Here is a 19925-nt window from a genome sequence, read left to right as displayed (position 1 = left end):
CTCAGCTCGCTGGAAGAAACTGCCCACCCCTTGTGTCGTCAGTTGGTCTCCAGTAAGATAGAACCAGCACCTGCGCTTCCTCGTAGCAGGCTTGTTGGCGGGTGTTTGCGTTAAAGTTAACTGAGGCCGGACCTTAAAGGGGAGGGAGCAGAGGGGGCCACGGCCCTTTAAAACCAGGCGCCTGGTGCCTGCCCCTTTAAGGCGTCCGGACGACTGAATCTGAGCTCCAGATTATCCCGAGTTTCCGTCGCAGGCTGCGAGGAAAGGCTCCTTGGCTGGGTCCGGGTGCGTGGCGGCGGCGGCTTCATCCCCGCTCGTCCTCCCCGGGCCCGGAGACACCCCCGCCCCAGTCATGCTGAGCAGAGTATGGAAGCAGCTGACTACGAAGTGCTATCCGTGCGAGAGCAGCTATTCCACGAGAGGGTTCGCGAGTGCATTGTGAGTACGGGACCCGGACAGGAAGGGTAGGACCAAGAGGGGGAGAAGCACGGGTGTCGCGGGAGAGGGAGAAGTTCGGGTTGGAGTGCGACCACCTAGGCTCAGAGCCAGGTCCAGGGGCGAGCGACCAAGGGCCCCGGCCTGACAGAAGGAAGGACCGGTGCTCCGGCCGGTGAACCCCCAGATCGGATCAGTAGGGTAGCTGCGCGGTAAACAAAGCCGCGGGTCGGTTTCCGTTCCTCCCCTCTACACGCCCCTCCCCCCGCCCGCCCTCCTGCCTCCCCCCCCACCCCTGCTGGGGTTCAGGGCGTGGGCCTGCGAGGCTAGTGAGTTTTATCTTCGTAGTCGGATAGTCTGAGAGGGATGGCTTTAATTGAGGGAGGGCTTGTTTGCATTACCCGCAAACTCCACTGATGTTTCACGAAAAGGGGGACGTCCAAACGCTGAACTAGATTCCAAGAAAAACTTGGGAGGTGTAGGGGTGGCATGTCAGAGGAACGGGGGACTTTGATGGGTCTCCCACTTCGGAAGAAAGGACTCTTGCTGGGAGGGATTCTGTGTAGAGATGGAGAACAATTAAGTTTTCCCCTTCTTTTCCTTCTCATTGGTGTTTGTTAGAAACCCCCACAAGCGTAGGTTCCTAGCTCCCCGGCCAGGCCGGGATTTCCCCTGTGAATGTCCCTCTCCCTCCCCAGTGCTCCAGAGAGCCGCAGGCTGCGTTCCCTACTCCCTCACTGCCACCTAGAGCAACAGCTGAACCTGCCACACTGTGATGGACGCCTCACTCCTGGGCCCCAGGGGAGACCGGTGGCACTTAGGAAGCTGCATCTTCCTCAGGCCTGCTTTCAATTCTCATCCCTCCTCTATCTCCTTCCTCAGACTTCCCGAGAGTAGCCCTCACCCCCAGATACTAAATAGAAAGCAAAAAGGGAAGGTCTGGAAGAACAGAAGCCTTAATGAGAAGGGAGACCCACTGATGGGGTCATCCTTTATTTTTCACAATCTGCCCTGGGCAGCCTCAGACTGGAGGAGAGGTAAAGTGAGCCATGACATAACTAGGTCTGCTCTTATCTGTGAGGACTGAAAAATAGGGAATGTATCAGTCCACGTGTGGAACTCCAGATCAGCTTTCCTTGGGTGATCCTTAGTGGATAGTCCCACGTGGTGAGGTTGGGCATATTGTGGAGACACGCCAGGCCTTGAAACAGTGTAGGAAGAGGCCCACATTCCTAGAGAATGGGGAGGGATGAGACCTTGGACAGAGAAGCAGCCTGCTAAATATCTCTCCCACTCTTTAGTACTGTTAGCTGAGGACATCAGTGCTGGCCAAGGGCAGCCTGAAGGCTTCTCGTGCCTCCCCCACCTGGCTCCCATGCACTGCTCTAGAGAATGACCTAGCTTCTGCTGGAACTGCGTGGAACTCCAGCCTGACCTTTTGAGCCCTCCCACCTTCCTGGCTGTTACGCAAGCCCAAGGGCAGAGAGAGCACTAGGCAGTAGAAATCTTCAGTACAATCTGAGTAACTCATTCTACTCAGCTTCCCTAATATTAAAAGCTAAAATTTTGTTCTAGATCCATTGTTCTCGGGTCTCTTTGACTTCTTCCTTCCTTGTATAGATCACTGTATGCAGATTCCCTGTAGGGTCAGCTCCTCTTGGGAACTGGAGGACCCACAAGACTGATCCTGCTTTCTTTGCTTACTTTAAATGCAATTAACATCTCATGGTGCCTGGTTGGCTCAGTGGAAAGAATGTGTAGCTCTTTTTGTTTTTAAGTTTATTTATTTATTTTGCGAGAGACAGAGACAGTGCAAGTGGGGGAGGGGCAGAGAGAGAGGGGGAGAGAGAGAGAGAGAGAGAGAAAATCCCAAGCAGGCTTCTCACTGCCAGCTCATAGCCCCATGTGGGGCTTGAACCCACAAGGCCATGAGCTCATGACCTGAGCCAAAAGCAAGATTCAGAGGCTTAATTGGCTGAGCCATCCAGATGCCCCAGAAGAGTGTGTAACTCTTAATCTCGGAGTTATGAGTTCAAGCCCCACATTGGGTATAGAGATTACTTAAATAAATTAATTTTTAAAAATGCAATAACATCTCTTCTCAAGACTCTAGCACTGAGGGGCGCCTGGGTGGCGCAGTCGGTTAAGCTTCCGACTTCGGCCAGGTCACGATCTCGCGGTCCGTGAGTTCGAGCCCCGCGTCGGGCTCTGGGCTGATGGCTCAGAGCCTGGAGCCTGTTTCCGATTCTGTGTCTCCCTCACTCTCTGCCCCTCCCCCGTTCATGCTCTGTCTCTCTCTGTCCCAAAAATAAATAAAAACGTGGAAAAAAAATTAAAAAAAAAAAAAAAAAAAAAAGACTCTAGCACTGATTGCAGAGCCAAGCTGACCAGTGGCTCCTTCCCCGGACAGCAGCAGATTACTTGGGGTACGGTAGGGACGCATGCATGTGCAGTTACCTGGCCAAGTCCTGCCATAACTGGTGATTGGAGGGCCAGTTGCCCAAGGGCACTGAGAGGCCTGGCTCCGGAGCTGGAAATCACTTGAAGTAGGGACCAGGAATTAACAGCCTTTAAAGGGGCTGATGTGAGCCCTGGGTGTTGTATGTAAGCAATGAACCACAGGAATCTACCCCAAAAACCAAGAGCACACTTTACACACTGTATGTTAGCCAATTTGACAATAAATTATATTATAAATAAATACATACATACATACATACATACATAGGAAAAAAATAAAATGATTATAAAAGAAAAAATAAGTAAAAAATCAAAATAAAAAAAACAAAGGGGGGGTGATGTGGTTCTAGAAATGTAGATTTTAGATGTTGGGCCTCAACTAAGGTCTATTCTGAGGGACAGGGGATTAAATGAGGCTCTAGTTTAGCCCAGAGCAGATCTGATCTTTCAGGTCCCCTGAATAAACACAGAGTAGAAATCCTGAAGTAGTTTAGGAACATGATTCCTACTTATTCTCTCCTGGAGCTTGGGCCAAAGTGGCAGCAGGGGAAGGGGAAGAGGGAGGAAGAGTGAAGGATCAGGACAATGCAGGCATCCCCTTCTTCCCTGAAACCTGCTATTCTTTCCAGTAATGTACTAGGAGTAAATTCCCTCTGGTTCTGTGGCCCATTTCAGGCATGTGTGTACGTGGATCTCTAGGAGTTTCCTCTGCCCATTTACCAACCAGGGTTCAGCTGAAGCTATTTTCTCCCAGACAAACCTTCATAGGGCTGGACGTAGTACTGTCCCCCTGTCCCCTTTCTGGTGCTTCTTAGAGGCCCCTGGGGCCCTGACCAGAAGAAAGTACTGGGGAGGAAAATGGAACCCCGGGAAGTATGGTGCCTTGTTTTGGGAAAGTGACCCCATAGAATTAACAGGCCGCAGGGGCTGTGGAACATGCTGGGGATTAGAGTTTCTCATCCCAGCTCACACTCTGCCACAGATCTCAACACTTCTGTTTGCGACACTCTACATCCTCTGCCACATCGCCCTGACCCACTTCAAGAAGCCTGCTGAGTTCACCACAGGTACGTGACTTTCCTCCTTCCTGCCTGTCCTCTGCCAGGGATCCTGTTGCCATGGGACCAGCCTCAGGGGAATGGGCCTATGGTGCCTGCAGGGAAAGGAGAGTCAACTGTTTCGGAGCCTTTGCCTGTTCTGCTTCCCTTCCACAGACAGGGGCAAGGTGGTATAGTGGAAAGTCTAGACAGAAGGGTCTGCAACTGATAAAGCCACTGGGCAAGTCATGTAACTTTTCTGACATTCAGTTCCATCCCCTACAAAACAGGCCTAATAGTCTCTAACCAGCTCATTGACATTGTGTGGACCAAATGAGATGGTTAATATGAAAGCCCTCTGTGAACCTAAAATGGATATTATGGCGAGTGTTACCATGGGTACAAGCTGTTCTCTCCACTAGTGCATCCACACCCAGTAACAGAGACCTGCTGACCACTGGGACCCCAGGACCTGGTGAAGGTGGACTTTCTCTTTATAGAGAGCCTAAGTGTGCTCAGATTGGAGCTTTCCTTCCCGTTGGCATTGTGCGATTCGGGTGACACACTTGCCCCAGTTCCCTCCACCTGCCTGTCTGGATCATCCTGTCCTGGCCCTAGCCTTTCCTTCCCTCCAGAAGGCTTCATGAGCCCCCACCCTAGAAGACAGTTACTCCTCATTGTAATGCTCCTGAGGGCTTTCTCTGTGACTCTCCCCTCCCCCTCCCCTGTTTTCCCTTTGCTTAATCCAGCCACTGATGTAACCAGCCTTACAGACCAGTTGTTTCTTACGTGTTCAGCTTGCAAAGAGGAACCTGCAATGAGAGATTGTGGGGAGGGAGGGAAGTGAGAGAATTTCTGGCCTGTACTCTCTCTGCCTGGGACCACAGATCTTAAAGCTGCCACCTTGGCCAGAGAATAGGTTGTGGGTTCATAGTGTGGACTCTCCCAGAGCCTCCTGTCCAGCTCTGCCTCCGGTTAGGAAGGGGGTAGCAGGGCCCACTGCAGCACAGATGGTTCCCAGAGCTACCCACTGATGTCCTACCTCTTCCCCTTGCCCCCCCTCTCTCGTAGTGGATGATGAAGATGCCACAGTCAACAAGATTGCGTAAGTGTTGCTGCCTCAGCACCTGGCACCAGGAACCTTTAGAAGCTGGGATCTAGTGAGACTCCTGGAGCCAGGGGGAGAGTGAGGTGTTGTACAATGAAGAGAGGGCTTCTGCTTCCACTCCATTTCTGGCTTCTTCCGGCTTCACCCCACCCTGAAGACGCTTGGAAAAGCTGTTGTTCCTGTCTTCCTGGTTAGGCCAGGAGTTTCTGGGAGCCTCTTGGCCAGGGACTGTGATCTGGGGCCTGAGTCACCGGAAGTGGTTCCAGCTTGGCTTCACCTCCCAGTGGCCATCAGGGAGGGAGTACTATGGGGATATAAACCAATGGAAATAGAGCAGGGGATGTGGAAGGTGGAACCGTCAAGGGCAGGGAATGCTTGGTTCTGAGAGGGTAACCCTTGCTCCAGGCTGTTATTATTCACCAGCACATATAGGGAAAATAGACAGATGACCCCTCCAGGTCAACAGTTTAGAGGAAGGCAACCTTCCCCTCTTGGTGGACCAACTAGATAAAAAAGTATCTCTTCTTTTCAGCTGAGGCAGTCCTGGACACAGGCCTTGGCTATCAAGCTGGGTTTCAGCTCCTCCTTATTTTCCTTTGCCTAGTGCCTTCATGCAGGGCATAGCCATATGGGGTGACCCTGCTCTTATTTGGGCTGGAGAAGGCAAGCTCAGAAATCCACATCTCTGAGCAGAGAAGAGAAGAGAAGACAAGCCCCTTAGCTTGGCATACCTGCCATACCCAGCAGGCATGTGTAGGAGGACCACATTCCTGGGGACAGTCTGGGCAAGTGTCGTGGCAGATGACATGAATGCCTAAGGTGTTCCCATTCTTTGTGCCAAGGCTTCCTTGGAGGGGGTGTTCAGGGGGGCAGTGGTAGTGCCCTAGCTGGATGGCTCCTTCCCTCAGTCTGTCACTGCTACATGTAGTTCACAGGTGCCCATGGGGACAAATAGGGCTTCTTGGGCCAAGGGGAGTAAGTGCCCGAGCTAAGCAAGGGCACCACCCATTCTCTGCCCAGGCTCGAGCTCTGCACCTTTACCCTGGCGGTCGCCCTGGGTGCTGTCCTGCTCCTGCCCTTCTCCATTATCAGCAATGAGGTGCTGCTCTCACTGCCTCGCAACTACTATATCCAGTGGCTCAACGGCTCCCTCATCCATGGTACGTTGCTCCTGGTTGCAGCTTGGGGTGGGGATAGGAAACAGGTATGTTCAGACAGACACAGACAGCCTAGGCTAATTAGTCGTATATCACCCCACCCTTGTCCCCTCCTCTGCCACATGATCAGTCCCCAATGGGTCATTCCCATTCCCCCACTGACCACCTCTGCTTTTCCTTTTTTGCTCTAGGCCTCTGGAACCTCGTTTTTCTCTTCTCTAACCTGTCCCTCATCTTCCTCATGCCCTTTGCATACTTCTTCACTGAGTCTGAGGGCTTTGCTGGCTCCAGAAAGGTGAGTGGGGTTATACCCAGGCAGGAAACAGAATTCCACTCAGATGGTTCAACTGAAGAGATTTTTTTTTTTTTATTTTTTTTTTTTCAACGTTTATTTTTATTTTTGGGACAGAGAGAGACAGAGCATGAACGGGGGAGGGGCAGAGAGAGAGGGAGACACAGAATCGGAAACAGGCTCCAGGCTCTGAGCCATCAGCCCAGAGCCCGACGCGGGGCTCGAACTCACAGACCGCGAGATCGTGACCTGGCTGAAGTCGGACGCTCAACCGACTGCGCCACCCAGGCGCCCCTCAACTGAAGAGATTTTAACAAAGACTATTGGCAGAGGTTTAGTCAGAGTTAAGGGGACCAACAAGGAGTTTGAAGTGCTACTGGCAGCAGGAAGTCATTACCACCTCTAGGCCTATGGGAGCAAAGGGAAATAGTTTCTGGAACCCACTGATACTTGAAGCTGGAAGGTGCTTCACAGCCACTGCCAAAACCATAAAGCCAAAGGTAGGAGGAAACTGAAGAAATACCCTGATCCCTCTCTTCCTATTTTCCACTCTCCTGCCTGTTCTTCCCAGAGGGCAAAGAGCTTACGTGATGCAGCCCTCAGGGGCCAGCCTCCCAGGGCAAGGCAGGATAGAGAAGGTACCTGAGGAGGGGGTTCCAGATGAAGCCTATCCTGTATAATGAATGTCCCTAGATGTTCCCTGTCTCCTGAACCCAGTCCTCTCTGGTTTCCCCAGCCAGGCTGCCATCCCTAGTGTCTCCTACCTTCCCCTGATGTTGAACCTGACCCTCATCTGTTGTCTCCTCCTATAGGGTGTCCTGGGCCGGGTCTATGAGACGGTGGTGATGTTGATGCTCCTCACCCTCCTGGTGCTGGGCATGGTGTGGGTGGCCTCGGCCATTGTGGACAACAACAAGGCCAGCAGGGAGTCACTCTATGGTGAGAGAGCCAGCTTCCTCCCCACCCTCCGGGCTGCGTGACTCTGCAGTTGGCTGATGTTCCTCTGCCTGGAACAACTGTATCCCTCTAAGGTGGAGAAGGTTGGGACCATGTTTCTTAGACTGAAGTTTCAAACAGATGGACTTCAGGCCAACTCCAATTTGCAGGAATGATCCATTGGACCCATGCAATGATTAAAAATATAAAGGGGTCAGTTGCTGAAATGTAAAAGTTGGGAGATTTCACATTAAGTATCTAGATTTATGGCTTTTTCTGACAAGGTTGAGGATCTAGCCACACTAGACCCCAGGGACTGGGTGGGCCTAATAACAGTTGTGTTCTTTAGATATGGCTTACGACCTCCAGTTTGGTCCTATGACTTAGGACCCCGCTGCTTCCTGTTCTGCTGGCACTAGGCCAGCTTTCCTCATTCGTATTACTTGCCTAACCCCTATAGGCTTGTATGTGGTGTCCTTGCTAGTCTCTGAAGCTTGGTAGCCCTCAGGAAGCTGGAGGAGAGACGAGCTGACTTAATTCTTTTTTACCCTTAGACTTCTGGGAGTACTACCTCCCCTACCTCTACTCCTGCATCTCCTTTCTTGGGGTCCTGCTGCTCCTGGGTGAGTGTTCAGGGTCTTGGAGAGCATGGGTAAAGTCCATGGATCAGAGTAACCAGGATGGAAAGAGAGGGAATGGAAGGGTGGGTAGGGAAAGTGGTTGAAAGAAAGGTCTGGCAGGTAACTGGCTCCTGTCCCCACAGTGTGTACTCCACTAGGTCTCGCCCGCATGTTCTCAGTCACTGGGAAGCTACTGGTCAAGCCTCGGGTATGTAGTACTCTTTGCCCTTTGATTCCTGAAAAGCTGGGGCCAAACAGTGAGGCAGGCCTACAGTTGTGTGGTACACGCCTTGCAGAAGGTCCCAGCCTTTGCTGCCTCTTGTGCCTTTCACTTCCATCATCTGGAGCTGGTCACCAGACATGCAAGGCAGAACACAGGCAGTTGGGAGGGACTAGATAAAGCCACTGGCCGCAGGGTGATGAATGAGGGTTAGGGGAAGGAATGAGACTATGGATCCTGGGATGAGTGGGGGTCTCCTGGGCCTTTGGGACCAGGGAACCTCTGACAGTTTCCCCTTTCCCCTCCCCTCAGCTGCTGGAAGACCTGGAGGAGCAGCTGTACTGTTCAGCCTTTGAGGAGGCAGCTTTAACCCGCAGGATTTGCAGTGAGTCATGTTCTCCCCAGATGGGATGGTGGGCATGGCTTGGGCAGGGCCCTCAGGACTGGGGGGCAGCACCATCTTCTCTGCCCTCAGATCCCACCTCCTGCTGGCTGCATTTGGATATGGAGCTGCTGCACAGACAGGTCCTGGCTCTGCAGACACAGAGGGTCCTGCTGGGTACGTAGGTTGGTAGGGATTGATACCTATGTGTCCCCCAGGAAGGTAGCCCTTCATTCTAGGCCCTTGCTAACAGCTTTCCATCCCTGTACAGAGAAGCGGCGGAAGGCTTCAGCCTGGCAGCGGAACCTGGGCTACCCCCTGGCCATGCTGTGCTTACTGGTACTGACGGTAGGTATTCCGTTCCTGGTGGAGGTGAGGAATAGTAGGCTCTTGAGTACTTTAGGTCATCTCAGGGAAGGGGGAGGAGATTAAGGGACCTGGTTATCTTCAATAATAGTAATTGCCTCTCACTGATTGCTACTTTGTGCCCTGCCCTGTACCGAGCACATCAATCCCTATTTTGTAGATGAAGAAACAGAAGCGAAGGGGTTTGCCTAAGGTCCTACATGGCCACTGAGTAGTAGTCACACGGGTTTTCTCTGGGATGAAAATAGGGGTTGAAATCTAGTCCATCTCCTCACTTACCATGTTCTGGACTTGGAAATAAGTCTTATCAGTCTAGAGGAAGAGGTACATTTTTCTCTTTGACCAGAAAGGGTGTGTCTTATAATACCCTCAAAGGTGCTCTGTTGCTAGCAACAGCCTTGAACAGTCCTACACAGCTAATGGGAAACTGAAAATGTTGGGCCAGAGTATCTGCTCTTAACATTCAGCTCTGAATACAGCTGTGGGCTGAGGCAGGAATGGAAGTCCATGACCTTGCTTCACACAGGGCCTCTCTGTGCTCATTGTGGCCATCCACATCCTGGAGCTGCTCATCGATGAGGCTGCCATGCCCCGAGGCATGCAGGTACTGGGCCACCCTCCCACCATATCTTCTGGGGAGAGCCTAAGAAAGGCTAGGGGTGAGAGACAGAAGCTGAGGCCAGAGTGAAGGCTGGGTGCTGGGTGGTGCTTCTGGTAGGGAATACTCTATAGTGACACCACTCCTTCTCTCAGGATGCCTCCCTGGGCCAGGTCTCCTTCTCCAAGCTGGGCTCCTTTGGTGCCGTCATTCAGGTTGTACTCATTTTGTATCCTTCTGGAAGCCCACCATTGCCTCTGTTCACTGGACTTGTCTCCTGGGACTGTGGTGGGAAGGTGTGGTGGGAATGTTGGGGAAGGGGGCAAGTCTTCACCAACCTGGGATTCAGAAAGAAGATTTACTTGAAAGGAGGGTTAGGGGAGAGATCCATTTCCTTTGAGATGACGCTAATCCTTGGGAGCTGGCCAGTTCTTCCTTAACCCAGTGGCAGTTACCTGATGATATCCTCAGTTGTGGGATTCTACAGCTCTCCACTCTTCCGGGGCCTGCGGCCCAGATGGCACGACACAGCCATGACGCAGGTAGCTGGGGGTGGGGTATAGTGGAAGCCTCCCCAGGGGCATGCATGGGTGCTAGGTGCTAGCAGCTCTGCTACCCTCACCTCCCCTTTTCCTTACTCCCACCCAGATAATTGGGAACTGTGTCTGTCTCCTGGTCCTAAGCTCAGCACTTCCTGTCTTTTCTCGAACCCTGGGTAAGTAGCAAAAGGAGGTAAAGGAGTTAATTGGCTTTTTCTGAGTACCTACTCATGCCAAGCTTATACTTTCTATACATGCTGTCTCTAATTCCCACAACAAACCTTCAAGGAGGTATTACCCCCATTATACAGATGGAGAAATTGAGGCCCTGTAAAACGCCTCTGTTGAGCTTCAGAGTAGTGTTGCTTCAAAGCTCATACTTCTCCCATTAGCTACATCCCATAGTCTCTCCCTTTTACTTCCATTTTTTGGTGGAGAAGCACCACTTTTCCCCAAATCTTCCTTTGGGCTGGATCCACTAATAAACGTTCTCATTTTATAAAGACAAGAAACAGAGAAGCTAATTAACTTAGCGAGTTAGACAACTAGTTTGAAGCAAGGCCAAGTCAGGCTAGAACCCTTGTCTCTTTATTATTATTATTATTATTATTATTAATGTTTATTTCTGAGAGACAGTGAGACTGAGCATGAGCAGGGAGGGGCAGAGAGAAGGAGGCTCCAGGCTCTAGGCTCTGAGCTGTCAGCACAGAACCCGACGTGGGGCTCAAACACACGAACTGCAAGATCATGACCTGAGCTGAAGTCAGATGCTTAATTGACTGAGCCACCCAGGGGCCCCAAGAACCCTTAGTCCAGTGCTTTTCCCCACACACTGGGGCATCAGATAATACACTCAATCCTTCTCCCATCTTTAGAGCTATGATCTAGAATTACCTGGTAAAAAGTGTTCAAAAGTATAATAGTTCCCCCCAGGGTAGTATGGGAGTTGCATAGGTCATCCCCCCATCCATCATACCATCATCCATGTCTCCTAAATGATTTAGTATTTACATCAGTTCTGTTTGGTTCTTCAGTTCGTGTTGTCTCCATTACACCATTTGTACTACTAATGCCATGGGGATTTAGTAGGACACTAGACTTGTGGCCCACTAGTTAATTCCTTACGTGGGTTGGATGCAGGTAAGAATATGTTTTTAGGTAGGAGAGGGCCCCAATATTTGCACTTATGATGACACTATTATGATGGTTATGGCTCAGTAAGTGTTTGAATAGTGCCTGGCATATATATAGTGCCTTATGCGTGTTGTCCCATTTAATTCTCACAATCCCGTTATTTTCTATACTTGATAGTTAAGGACACCGAGGCACAGAAATTTAAAGAATTTGATCCTGATCACACAATTAGCTAGGGGTGGAGTTTGGATATGAACCAAAACAGCTCTGAGCCTCCACACTGCTCTGTCCCCCAAAAAAGCACTGAGTGACCAGCTTTTAGGTTCCTGGCCCAGGAACAAGTAGCAGGCCCAGGGAGCTCCTAGGGACACGTGGAGCCAGAGGGGGGCCCCATTGGAGGAGAAGATGCCAAACTCTGGAAGGGAGGTTGGAGCAAGCCTAGCTGCTGACATTTTCTTCAACATCCGTGAACTCCCTCTGAGACAAGTTGAGAGTGGGAGTCATTAACGCATAGGGGAGTCCAACCTATGAATTGCAGTGTTGAGATGTGGCCACCAGGAGGCAGCAGAAAGCTGGGCTCTTAGCCAGGGAGGAGCTGGGGAGCCCACTCCCATCCTGGCCTTTGTACTTCAGGGCTCACTCGCTTTGACCTGCTGGGTGACTTTGGACGCTTCAACTGGCTGGGCAATTTCTACATCGTGTTCCTCTACAATGCAGCCTTCGCGGGCCTCACCACTCTCTGTCTGGTGAAGACCTTTACCGCAGCTGTGCGGGCAGAGCTGATCCGGGCCTTTGGTGAGAGGGAGTGTGGGGGCAGGCTAGTGGGGTCGTTGTGAGGTGGGGCCCTCTAGAACCATGATCACTTATGCAGGAGAGATGGCATGCTCTCTGCTTTGTTTGTCACGTGCCTCAGACACCCATTCTGTGGCTTGGTTTCCTTACCCCCAAGACTGGACCTATGTCCCGCTTTTGACCACCCACCCTCCCTCTTCTCCAGGGCTGGACAGATTGCCTTTGCCTGTCTCCGGTTTCCCCCGGGCATCTAGGAAGACCCAGCACCAGTGACGTCCAGCTGGGGGTGGGAGGGAGAAAACTGGACACTGCCATCTGCTGCCCAGGCCTGGAGGGGCGCCCAGGAGTGGGTGGACCTCAGGACCTGGAATCTGAGAGGGTGGGTGGTAGAGGGGAGCTGAGCTGTCTGCACTGTTGCATAATCTGAGCCAGAGTTTGGGACCAGGCCCCCCTGCTTTTCCAGATTTAACTGTGGGCCTCAGCATGGGATGGGGCTGGGTGACTGGGTCTGGCTCCTGGTCCCAAATCTGTTTACACATCAATCTGCCTCACTGCTGTTCAGGGCCATGCCCGTAGCCATGTTTACATGATTTGATGTGCAATAGGGTAGGGTGGGTTCAGGGGAGGGACTGAGTTGGGGGCAGACTTGGGAGGCAGATTGTCTCCTTTGCCTCTGGCCCAGCAGAGCCTAAGCACTGTGCTATCCTGGAGGGGCTTTGGACCATCAGAGAGAGGAGGGCATAGGGAAGAAGAGACCACAACCATCAGCAATAAAGTTGATTCCAGGGTTTGCTTTGGTTTTTCAAATGGCCTGTCTCGTCTCTGTCTCTGTGTCTGTTGAACAGCCTTATTCCCACCAGTTCTGAATCTACCAACTGAGAAAAACAGATATCCTGCCCACCATCCTTTCTCTTCCCCCTCCTTCTGCATTCTTAGTATCTTTTAGGGACTTGGGTCTAGTGTTAGGCCATACAATTAAGCAGTGGGAAGCTCCTCTTCCCTTAGCCTTGCTTAAAGCTGACTGGTCCCTTGACTCTTCCTTGTTTTTGTGGTTTCTGGGCCTTGGTTATTGGGGGGTAAGTGAGCATGAGTGTAGAAATAGGATAATTTCCCCCTATATGCACATGTCCTCAGCCCTATCCTCCCTGACTTGACTTGGATGTAAAGTAAAAGAAGTGGCTGACTAACCAGGGTTTGTAGTTCTCAGGAGATAATGTCACTCCATCTTTCCGGAGGTTATCAATGCCTAGAATACGATGCAAGGCCCCTGGTATGTTGGGGGGTAGGGACAAAGTTTCTGCTCAGGATGATACAGATTGTGCATTGTACAACTTCCAGGGGCACCATTCACCTCATAGTCTTTATGTGACTACAGCCATTTTCTTGCAAGTGGCAGTCAGGTGTCTTGAGGAAGGAACACTTTTTTTCTAATGTACAGAGTTGCACTGAGTGCTCGTCTTGGAGCTGAGGGAGGGGGGAGTATAGAACACACACGAAAAGTGTAGATTCCACGAAAATTTGCTGAGCGCCCTACTCTAGGCCAGGTACTTAGCCACAGGGATTCATGGTAAACAGTTTTGTACTTAAGAACTGCTTTGTCTAGTAAGGGTGACATAATTCTAATACATACCACAAAGGTTGACAGTTAATCACTGGTTCTCAGGGAAACAGGTGGGCAGTGTCAGGACATCAGGGAAGGCTTCTTAGAGACCGTGATTTCTAAACAATAGATTGGTGGGTGAAGTGTTGCAGGCTCAAAGCCTCTGAGATGAACCTAGATGGCTGGAAGCAGAGCCCTAGGGGGTCCAGAGAGGGAGAAAGCTATAGAGAGATGCCTAGATGGAAGGTGAAGGGAAGCATCCATTAGCCTGTTAGAGACTGTAACTGTACTCACTTTACCTTCCAGCAGCTTCCACCTGACAACGTTATGCATTAGAAGAGAAGCAGCCTTTGGGTGTTTGACAGGGTGGAAGTTTGAAGTCCAGAGCTAGATAATAACTACAAAACTCTGTCCCTGATTCTGGGGGAAGCTCTCAGAAAAAAGCTGCAGAGTTACCAGAGAAAATGGTCCGCTGGTACCCACCCCTTCCAGTCCTAGTTACTGCTGAGAAGAGATGAAAAGTGGGGGACGTTTGGGGAGGACCAGTGAGAAGAAAGGCTCTGGTTGTATGCCCAAAGGGCTTGGCTGGCCTTGGGTAGAAACTGGAACCCATACTTCCTGGATGATAGCAGAGGACAATGGCCTGCCAGGATAGGCTTTGGGACAGTAAAGATCCAATTCAAGTATCAGAGGAGGGTGGTTTGGTGCCAAGCTTAGGTTTGGGAGTAGAAGGATGCTTATTCAGGCAGCTACAGACTGAAAAGCTGCTAGGAATTCTTAGACAGGTGCCTGCCCAGTTTCCAGGATGGGACACACTTCAATGGACCAGCGGTGACCGACTAGAGCCCCCGCCCCGGTGGGAGGGGGAGGGACGGTCCTGGGAGAAGGGCGGGGGGCGGGGCCAGGGGCCACTTAAGGCGGGGCCGGGGAGTTCTGGCAGCGCAGGAGCCGGGCAGCAGAGCCAGGCTGGGCTGGCACTCACCCACGACCCCCCTTCCCTGCTATGATGGCCCATCAGTAGCAGGTTCCAGACCCCCCGGGGGCATGTGGGCAGAGCCAGCGGCAGCCAGGTGCGCAGAGCAACAAGAGCTCTAGGGCACTCTGGGGCAGCTCTGCCTGCTGGGCTCTCTGGTGCCTAGGGAAATGCCCAACTGACGGGCGAGCTAGTGAGGACAAGAACGTTCCCTGTGGCCTGAGTCCTCTGCATCCATGGCGCTGCCGGCCAGGCTGGTGCCCCTGTGCTGCTTGGCGCTTCTGGCGCTGCCTGCCCAGAGCTGCGGGCCGGGCCGGGGACCGGTTGGCCGGCGCCGCTACGTGCGCAAGCAGCTCGTGCCGTTGCTCTACAAGCAATTTGTGCCCAGCATGCCTGAGCGGACCCTAGGCGCCAGTGGGCCGGCAGAGGGGAGAGTGGCAAGGGGCTCCGAGCGCTTCCGGGACCTGGTGCCCAACTACAACCCGGACATCATCTTCAAGGATGAGGAGAACAGTGGTGCAGACCGCTTGATGACCGAGGTAAGGAGGACCTCTCCCCACCTGCACCCAGGGCACTGCCAGTTCCTGCGGCAGCCCCGGAAGGGTGAGCTGGGTTTCATCTATAGGGACCTTAAACTCAAAATCTCTCCCCACCATTCCACCCCCCGCCCGAGAAAAAAACCAAACAAACCCACCTTTGCTCACTGGACTAAGTAATCTGGAGGGATCCCAATAGGGAGAGGCTCGAATGGGGAGGGGAGGAGGGACTAGTGAGAGTGAAGCTGGGAGAGACAGAGAGGGCGGGGAAAGGAGGATGGCGGCAGGCGAGACGGGAAATGGCTGAGGCGTGGACCGGGGGTCAGCTACCGAGCCAGGCAGGAAGGGCTGGGGTGAGCTGGGGGCCAGGAGCTGGCTAGGCAGCAGACAGAAAGCTCTACCCTTAGCCTGGCTCCTGACCTGATTGTGGAAAAGATCTGTGGGCTTTGAAGAGATTGAAGAGATTGAAGGAGAAAGGGGTGGCGAAGGGTTAGGTCACCAGGTCATCTACCTGAGAAGGGGCTGAGCAGGAATTGTCTTCAGCTTGGGAGAGGCACCCTAGAACCAAGGCAAGGCTATTCTAGAGTCTAAACGACTGTCTTAGGTGAAAAGTAGTCCTCAATGGGAAGAAGAGACGGCCCACCTGAGAATCAAAGTGTTCCAGGCATCCCTCAAGCTCAGCTTAGCTCAGGGGTTTTCCTTGAAATTAAAGATTAAATTCAACTACCATGCAGCAAGCATCTGCTGCAGACTGGAATCTAACTGACCTAGGATGAGGTGAACAATACCTTAGGGGTGAAGGACCACCTCTGGCCAGTGATCTTAAATGTCAGAACTGGAAGGAAACTTGGAAGTCACATTTTTCCACCTCCCCGCCTCAATTTTGCAGCTGAGAACTGGGCCCCAAGAGGAAAAGCGATTTAATCAAAGTCTTAAAAACTAATTAGTGGCATGGCTGGGACTAGAATTCAGGACTCCTGATTCTAAGTCCTATACACTTTCCATTACACCACCTAATTGTGTATGGAGTGGGGAGGTGGGGGGGGAGAGGGAGGGGTACGGATTTCCTCCGATTAATTGCCATAGTTTTCCAGGTTACTTTGTTAGGAAAACCTGTCCAGGGGAGAAAGAATTCCTTCTACTTCTACTCAGAGATTGGGAAGGGGACACTCCTTCCCTCCTTGGTCATGGAATATTGTGACCTGTTCCTCTGGCTGCCACCTGCAGCAGAGGGGCCAGAAAAAGGGACAGGCCCAGGAGGGGCTCTAACGGGCCTGGGAACCCCTCAGTCCTGCTTATCTCCCACACCCTGGCTGCAAAAGGCCTCCATTGAGTTGGCTCTGCACTGGGCTGCTGCCCCCGCAGGTCAAGGCCTCAGGGCCTCCTTAGGGGACAGAACTACAAAAAGTTGGAAGGAGTTACCACTTTTCCTGTCTTCCCCTCCCCTGCTCTCCAACCCTGCGGAGGTGTAGAAAACTCGGGAAGAAGGGAAGGGGGAAAGTGCCCCTCTGGCACTTAGGAGAAAACCAAGTCCGAGGTGAGAGGTCGGAGCGAGGAGAAGAAAAGGAAGCTGTCCTCTCCGAGCCTCCTCCCGCCGCGTCCGTGCTATGGTGCGTGTCAAGGTCTCCGGCTCCCAGACTAGAGCCGCCCAGATAACCGTGGTCTCACTCCCCCGGGTGCAGGCTTCCAGCCACTGATGCTTTCCCTCCTCTCCACTCCCACCCTGCAGGGGGCCCCCCAGTTCCGCGCAAGGGCAGCTCCTGCTAATCTCAGGTGCTACTCCCACGCCTTTCTGGGATGCATCTGGAACAGAGATGGAAAGACCGGGCTCTCCGGGCTGGCAGAGCCTGAGCTGGAATTGGGAGGGCTGGTCGCGCTGGGGGAGGGGGCCCGGCGGGCGGGAGCAGGGATGGGGGGCGCGGCTTTCTGCCCTTTCCTCTCCCTGAGCCGGGGCGGCTGAAAAGCGCCTTTGTGGATGGAGCTGCTGAGTCCGCTTCTCCCGGCGCGTCCCCGGCCTCGGCCCGGGATTCTCGCTCGGTTAAGTCATCCCGGAGAATGGCCATTGTACTTCGCGCAGCCCCCGCCACCCAAACCCTTTTTCCAGCAGCCTTGATCCCCCACGGCTCCGCTTGGGCACCTCTGTGGGGGGCACTCGCACCACGAAGGGGTTAATGCTAGGGGCCGAAAGGAGGAGGAGGAAGGAAGGAAGGAAGCGATGCCCGGTGCCAGGGAAGGCAACGAAACAAAAGATGAATCAGGCGGAGGGAGGGCAGCCGGGGCTTGGGGCGGGGGCCAGCCTCAAACAGGGGCTCCTCTCCGGGAGCCAGGCTGCTCAACCCCTCCCTGACCGAGCTTGCACCCGCCCTCTCAACTCTTGCCCTCTTCCAGGTTGAGCCGAGGTCCCATAACGAGTGAGGGGCGGGCGTCGAAAGTGGGGAAAGAGCTAGGTTTGGGCACCCCCTATCAGTCTCCGAGGGCACCCCACAGTTCTCCCATAACGTTCTGGAAAGGGAGTGCTTATTGACGACTGCACCTATTCGGATTCTCACTTCTCCGGGACACTCAAAACCTGGGAGGGAGTGGAGTGAGGCCAGGAAAACAAAGAATCGACCCTCCCGTCCAGTCCAGGTCCCTTTTGCCCCTAAGGTGAGAGTGGTAAGTGAGGAGACTGACTCCTTTATTCCCCGCCAGCGCTGTAAGGAGCGGGTGAACGCGCTGGCCATTGCCGTGATGAACATGTGGCCCGGAGTGCGCCTACGGGTGACCGAGGGCTGGGACGAAGATGGCCACCATGCTCAGGACTCACTCCACTACGAAGGTCGTGCCTTGGACATCACCACGTCCGACCGCGACCGCAATAAGTATGGGTTGCTGGCGCGGCTGGCAGTGGAAGCCGGCTTCGACTGGGTCTACTACGAGTCCCGCAACCACGTCCACGTGTCGGTCAAAGCCGGTACAGTAGGGGGTGGGTGGTGAGGTCCACCCAAAGGGGGCTCCTGCCGGGAAACTGAGGCTGCACCTCTGCGGTGCGACCGTAGGGGAGACCAAGTGGGCGTTAGGGTTGTAAACCATCCTTCCATTTCTGCCCAGGTTGGGGCCAGATCCATGGGAAATTACATTCTGTCCCAGGACCGGTTGAGGTCTGCGGCTGGGCTCGACCCATATCTTTGAGAATCTGTACATCCTGGAACCGCTGGTCTTGATTCAGTCATCTCTGTGCATGTTCCCTGCAGATAACTCACTGGCGGTCAGGGCAGGCGGCTGCTTTCCGGGAAATGCCACCGTGCGCCTGCGAAGCGGAGAGCGGAAGGGCCTGCGGGAACTGCACCGCGGAGACTGGGTGCTGGCTGCAGACGCGGCAGGCCGGGTGGTGCCCACGCCCGTGCTGCTCTTCCTGGACCGGGACTTGCAGCGCCGGGCCTCTTTCGTGGCTGTGGAGACCGAGCGGCCCCCGCGCAAGCTGTTGCTCACGCCTTGGCACCTGGTGTTCGCCGCTCGGGGGCCAGCGCCCGCACCGGGCGACTTTGCGCCGGTGTTCGCGCGCCGGCTGCGGGCGGGGGACTCGGTGCTGGCGCCCGGCGGGGACGCGCTTCGGCCGGCACGCATAGCCCGCGTGGCGCGCGAGGAAGCAGTTGGCGTGTTCGCGCCGCTCACAGCACACGGGACGCTGCTGGTCAACGACGTCCTGGCCTCGTGCTACGCGGTTCTGGAGAGTCATCAGTGGGCGCACCGCGCTTTCGCTCCTTTGCGCCTGCTGCACGCGCTGGGGGCGCTGCTTCCCGGCGGGGCCGTCCAGCCGACTGGCATGCACTGGTACTCTCGGTTCCTCTATCGCTTGGCGGAGGAGCTGCTGGGCTGAGCGCGGCAGACCCAGAAACCCAGAGGCGCCTGCTGAAACCGGGGCGTTCGGGCTGAGATCTGGGGATGTGGGCAGCAGAAGAGGCTGACTGCGGGGGGAGGAAGGGATAGGGGAAAAAATGGAGGCGAGACTGGACTGCTTGGTTTAGGGGCAACCTCCAGCTGAGAGGAGATCCCTGGTCCTAGGTAGACGGGGTTGATGGTGGGTACTCCCTGACGAGGACTATTTCACCTCTTCCCGAGTGCCTCGGCTCCACCCGATTATTTTATTTTATTTTCTATTTATAAATTGTAATATAATGATCTGCTTGCCCCGCCTGGCAAGGTGAGGGGCCAGGGCACGGCGTTAACACTGTCTGACACAGCCAGCCAATCTGACGTCTGACATTTTCCTACAGGTGGGCTAATAAAGGGAAGGCTTGCAGGAGCTTATTGGAAAATATCTCTATTCAGAGAGTAATTCACCTCCAGAGTGGAGAAAGGGAACTAACTCCGAGGCAATACCTTCCTTCTAACTCCTCCTACCCCACCCCAGCAGGTCTTCCCGCCTGCTTCCTCCCCTCAGAGGTGGGGCCCAATTGATCAACTCCGGAGACCAGGAGACCAGATGAGTCATTCCCTTTTCTAGGCTGTTGGTGCCTTCTCTCACCATCCTTCTGCCCCGACGGTTCCATACAGAATGTTGGAGGGGACAGGGTTGTTGAAGGAGCAAGAGGGTCCAGGAACGTCCTTTCTCATTCATAGGGGTTCCAGCAAGGTCTCTGGCCATTGAGTTACTGATGCCCAGAGAATTCTGGTCCCTGAGTTAGCCTGCAATCCTGGTCCCTTCCCAAAGGCCGTGAATCAACCTCATTCCCATTCTACCCTAGTGTCAGGGTCTGG

At 53.6% G+C, this 19925-nt stretch overlaps 2 protein-coding genes across 2 annotated transcripts; both read left to right on the top strand.

Moving 5' to 3' along the window:
• The first annotated feature begins 37 nt into the window (after positions 1–37).
• LMBR1L (limb development membrane protein 1 like) lies at positions 38–12883 on the top strand. Its single transcript, XM_045466037.1, has 17 exons — positions 38–438; positions 3878–3962; positions 5004–5037; positions 6061–6200; positions 6389–6492; positions 7302–7428; positions 7980–8048; positions 8189–8253; positions 8578–8650; positions 8741–8824; positions 8919–8995; positions 9540–9617; positions 9767–9840; positions 10063–10153; positions 10260–10326; positions 11918–12079; positions 12282–12883. Exons 1-17 carry the CDS (start codon positions 367–369, stop codon positions 12347–12349), a joined length of 1470 nt encoding a protein of 489 aa, XP_045321993.1. The 5' UTR covers positions 38–366; the 3' UTR covers positions 12350–12883.
• Positions 12884–14595: 1712 nt separating this feature from the next.
• DHH (desert hedgehog signaling molecule) lies at positions 14596–19470 on the top strand. The gene is made up of 3 exons (XM_045463948.1): positions 14596–15188; positions 17877–18138; positions 18419–19470. The coding sequence occupies exons 1-3, from the start codon at positions 14886–14888 to the stop codon at positions 19042–19044; spliced, it is 1191 nt and encodes a 396-aa protein (XP_045319904.1). The 5' UTR covers positions 14596–14885; the 3' UTR covers positions 19045–19470.
• The last annotated feature ends 455 nt before the right edge of the window (positions 19471–19925 follow it).

This window comes from Leopardus geoffroyi, chromosome B4, assembly GCF_018350155.1.
Source record: "Leopardus geoffroyi isolate Oge1 chromosome B4, O.geoffroyi_Oge1_pat1.0, whole genome shotgun sequence".
NCBI classification, from domain to species: Eukaryota; Metazoa; Chordata; class Mammalia; order Carnivora; family Felidae; genus Leopardus; species Leopardus geoffroyi.
This window is presented reverse-complemented; position numbering and strand designations above follow the sequence as displayed.

Bases quoted from the DNA above. Each gene is read 5' to 3' on its own strand.
- LMBR1L (XM_045466037.1), top strand. From the start codon at position 367: ATGGAAGCAGCTGACTACGAAGTGCTATCCGTGCGAGAGCAGCTATTC. The intron at 5,038-6,060 runs GTAAGTGTTGCT...TTCTCTGCCCAG, and splicing joins GCCACAGTCAACAAGATTGC to GCTCGAGCTCTGCACCTTTA. The intron at 8,825-8,918 runs GTACGTAGGTTG...ATCCCTGTACAG, and splicing joins GACACAGAGGGTCCTGCTGG to AGAAGCGGCGGAAGGCTTCA.
- DHH (XM_045463948.1), top strand. From the start codon at position 14,886: ATGGCGCTGCCGGCCAGGCTGGTGCCCCTGTGCTGCTTGGCGCTTCTG. The intron at 15,189-17,876 runs GTAAGGAGGACC...ATTCCCCGCCAG, and splicing joins CAGACCGCTTGATGACCGAG to CGCTGTAAGGAGCGGGTGAA. The intron at 18,139-18,418 runs GTACAGTAGGGG...TGTTCCCTGCAG, and splicing joins CCACGTGTCGGTCAAAGCCG to ATAACTCACTGGCGGTCAGG.